At 28.7% G+C, this 4,390-nt stretch overlaps 1 protein-coding gene across 1 annotated transcript; it reads left to right on the top strand.

The window, feature by feature from the left end:
* Positions 1–1,981, top strand: LOC129919829 (transcription factor Adf-1-like). The gene is made up of 3 exons (XM_056000901.1): positions 1–191; positions 850–1,006; positions 1,112–1,981. The coding sequence occupies exons 1-3, from the start codon at positions 50–52 to the stop codon at positions 1,788–1,790; spliced, it is 978 nt and encodes a 325-aa protein (XP_055856876.1). The 5' UTR covers positions 1–49; the 3' UTR covers positions 1,791–1,981.
* Positions 1,982–4,390: the final 2,409 nt, after the last annotated feature.

The raw sequence follows: 4,390 nt of genomic DNA, 5'->3' as shown, positions 1-4,390 counted from the left end.
TCTGTAAATTTTTTTATATCGTCAGTCGTGTGAAGCGTGTCCGTGTGAAATGAGTAGCATCGTTGAAGAAGAACTTATCGAACAAGTTCGAGCAAATCCGATTTTATATGATTTAAAAAACAAACAATACCGAAATCTTGTGTTGAGAAAAGAAACATGGGATAGTATTGGTGATAATTTGGGTAGTACTGGTGAGTTCCGAAAAGAGATTTTCTATAATTTGTTGTTGAGTAGACATTTTACTGAACAGATCTTTTTGCATGTTGTCTTGTCAGTGTTGACAGTTTAATGAATGCGTGTGTTTTTAGTGTGCTGGTGAATATGTACTGTGGTGAATTAATAGATTACCAGTGCTGTCGTTAGCAAAAGCACTTATTTAAGAAATTTTTTGAGATATATTAAATTGGGGGTACAAATGTGTTGTTTTAAATATTTTTTTAAGGAGTTAAGGAACTTTAAGGCATTTGCTGTATTTAGGTCCAATTTATTCACACTCCATTAAATTTAAAGTCACCGCCGTTTAAAATGGGAAATTTTAAAATTTGGACGTGATTTGGCAGAATTCTTATTTTTAATGGCGACTTTAAATATAATTTAGAGTGAATAAATTTTGCCTTAAAATCTTTAAAATGATAAAAGTTAAATTGACATTTGTTGGAATTTCGATTTTTTGTCAAATTAAGCGTAAAATTAGTGGTAAATAAGATTTAATTACCCAAGAAAACGGTATGCACTTAGGTGACTTTAACGTAGTAACAACTATAATGTTTAATACAAACATTTAAAACCTCTTTTAAAGAGCTTGACTGAAGTTTAACATGATTTTTTTTTTTTTACTTTCTTTAAAAGGGGATCATTGTAAGGAATCATGGAACAAACTCCGCAATGCCTATACAAATGCTTTAAATCGAAGAAAATCCAAGACCGGTCAAACTGTCAAAAAAATGCCAAAATGGGTATTTGAAGATCAAATGGCATTTTTACCCGTATCAATAGGACCTAGACAGTAAGTAGTTATAAAAAGAAACACTTTACCCATTAAAATCTAATCAGAATAATTAAAACAAAATATTTTTATACAAATGTTTGTCATATTAAATTTTTTGTTTAGTGGTCGAAGGAATTCCATTGAACTCGAACAAGATGAATCTCAAGAACATACATCTGACAATGATTTAGATGATGATGATGAAGATAATAACCATCATCATCACCGTCATCTTGAACAAAAACCTCTTGAAATAAATACAACTACAGATGAAACAACCCATCATCAACCTTCACCACCTCTTCTACGAACTGTCAACGAAGCTCTGTCAACTGATCATTCCGATATTGCTGCAACAAATTTTCATACTTATAACAACAATCAAGAACATTCAACTCCAAAGCGAGGTTCGAAGACATCAAATTCAATACTTGAAGGCACAATGAATGAATTGGTAACGGTAATGAAAAATAATACTCGATTAATTTCGAGACATTTTAAAAGTCAAAATCATCATCAACAATCTGTGGTATCACAAAATTGTTCACATGATGCAGATGAAATGTATTTTTTAAGTTTGGCAAGATTTGTGAAGAAATTGAATCCAGCAGAACGTATTAGAGTCAAGTCAGAGGTGTCGCAGACTATTTTTCAAGCTGAATTTCGTAATCTTAAAAATGATGGAAAACAATATCAACAAGCACAGGCACAGCTATTTCCGTCGTCGATATCACAAAATGTAACAACGGAGCAGTTCTTTTCAGAAACAACAATAACGAACCTTAAAACGGAGAAAGATTAAAATTTTTGTGTATTTTTGGACACTGTTCTTGCACAGACTCAAGTGTCATGCCTCTTTTTTTAAACAATGTCTTTTAACTACTTATAATTTATTTTCTAAAAGAGTCAAGACTTTTGAGTCATGTGTTAAAGCAGACTTCTATGTTTTTAAATTATCCTTAAAATTTAAATAAAAATAAATGTATGTAAGGTAGTAAATATTTTTTTAATTTCTGAGTTTTAAATATGGTTTTTTAAAGAGCACAAGTGATTTTTGTAATGGAGGGACATCGAGGTGGAGACTTTGAGTTCCAGGTATTTTGTTTCATTGTGCCATTATTAAATTTTTTCGGGAAAGCTTTTCCATAACTCCATAATGGAAATTTAAGTGAAAAAAATTAATTAAATTTGAGTGACTAACTGTATTTTGAACACAACCTAGTTATCTACGAACCAGTTTTTGTTTGTTTTTCCGGTGGACTCTTCAGTTGTTTATAAACATTTTTGTCACTTTGTGAACACAGCCCTAAAGTATCTATATTTTTTGTATTCAACGTGGAGATACGACTCTAAGCTGTTTTTTTTTTTTCTAGATATATGGAAATCCACCTATATAAGTTAATCGACATTCCGGGAACGCCTAAACTAAAATACATATTTTGTGTATAAGATTTGGATGTTACGAAAAACAATTGGGACCACTAAAACATTTGTCATTTTAAGGAGAGAAAGCCACTAATTACCAAAGCTATATCCTTCGAGAATGAAGAATTTAGTGTTTTTAGAAAAAAACGTTTCCGAAATTACTCTTCCGAAAAAATAAGGAATAGAAAGGTTACAAGTTTTTATTTAGTAATTTTTTAAATGGCCGTATCTTTGTTCTCAACATAATTTTGATTTGGTATTCCTATAGTAAGTATATATTCTATAAAAGGATTTTAATTGTGGTGAAATTTAAAAAAAAAACGTTCCCGAAATGCTTGCTATAGGTAAGATTTTGGAAAAAAATAATTCTTATGATCAAAATTAAGGGTGCTCTAGCAATAATAAAAAAAAAATTTTGAAACTAGGACCATTTTCAAAAATATAAACTTTGAATAAAAAAAAAATATACATATTTTTCGATAAAAAAAAATTAATTTGAAAAAGATGTTTTCGTAATTTTAAAACAAATTTGAACTTATTAAAAAATGGTAAAATAAAATTAAAATTATTCTATGAAAAGCAACTTTTTTTACAAAATTAAAAAAAATAACAACCTATATAACCTATGTATTTTAAGCCTATATTGTTTTTAAAAAACCTTGACCCATAACTTTTTTAATGATACAAAAAAAGGCTACAGCACATTGTAGTCACACTTTTAAAGAATACCCTGATTTTGTTTGTTCAGTGTTCAGATGTGGACATAAAGGAGTGCCAGGGGAATCAAGTCTTCGTGACAAGATCACGTGGCCAGACGCCTTTAACGTTCAATACGTTTTTAGGTATACAAAATATTAATTCAAAAAATGGCAACACCATATTTTCGTTAAAAAACGGTTGGTTATTAATGGGTCAAAAATATATTTCTAACACCTATTTTCACGATTTTTCAACAACCTGTCTGTCTTGCCCAGACTTCCCCTTATTGAAAAACTTAATTTTATTGCTTATCTTTAAGCAAAAAAAAAATTAATGCAAAATGATTCACGACTTTGTTTTTAGATATTTTAATGAGCTAGTGCTTATTTGAGTAATTTTGTGTGTGCGTTTTTTGTTATAGCTTTTAGAAAAACCGCTAATTTATTTTACCTTAAATAGACGTGTGAAGTGGAATTAACCACAAACAATAGATATACAACCAAACCAGTTGTTAATTTTATTTTATATGTAATTTTATTTTCTATCACCCTTAATTCAGATAAAAAAAAAAACTAAGGGATGGTACTTGGGATAATTTAAAATAGAAATAGGGTGAAAATAAAAATAAAATCAATAATTGAAAGTACTTGAATATTATATCTATATATCTATATTCTAGTTATGTGTGTAGTGTGTACTTTATTATACATATGTTTGGAAGTACGTACTTGCACAAAAATGTGTATCTCTCTCTAGTCTAACTAGGTATTCAATTTGTAATCGTCTTTACATAGTTGCACGTATGTATCAATAAGTTTGAATAGAAAAAAAAAAAAAATATTATAGATACAAATACGTGTTATCATTTACATTTTCAGTTTTTCCTTTCTTTTTTTTATAGAGCAAATATTGATTTCATTTAAACAATTTTTTTTTGTAAGTGTTTGTGGGCTGGTTAAAGCGGTTTGAGGGATGAATTAATTTTATAAATTTAAATTTATTTGATTATTGCTTGTTTTTTAAGTTTTTTCTTTTGCATTTTATGAAGCATTTTTACAAATTATGCAAGAAGACAGATTTGTAAACGTTTTTTGTTCAATATTTTGACATACAATTAAAAACATACATACTTAATTTAACAATTATTTTATATCAGATTTTGAAGCCGGAATTCATAGAGGTTACTCAAGTTAAGATTTTTACTTTACCAACTTCTTGTAACGCGAAGAAAACGAAAGCATTTACTTCAATTTAATACCAACTGAGGAAATTCTGAAG

Source organism: Episyrphus balteatus, chromosome 4 (assembly GCF_945859705.1).
Source record: "Episyrphus balteatus chromosome 4, idEpiBalt1.1, whole genome shotgun sequence".
NCBI classification, from domain to species: Eukaryota; Metazoa; Arthropoda; class Insecta; order Diptera; family Syrphidae; genus Episyrphus; species Episyrphus balteatus.
This window is presented reverse-complemented; position numbering and strand designations above follow the sequence as displayed.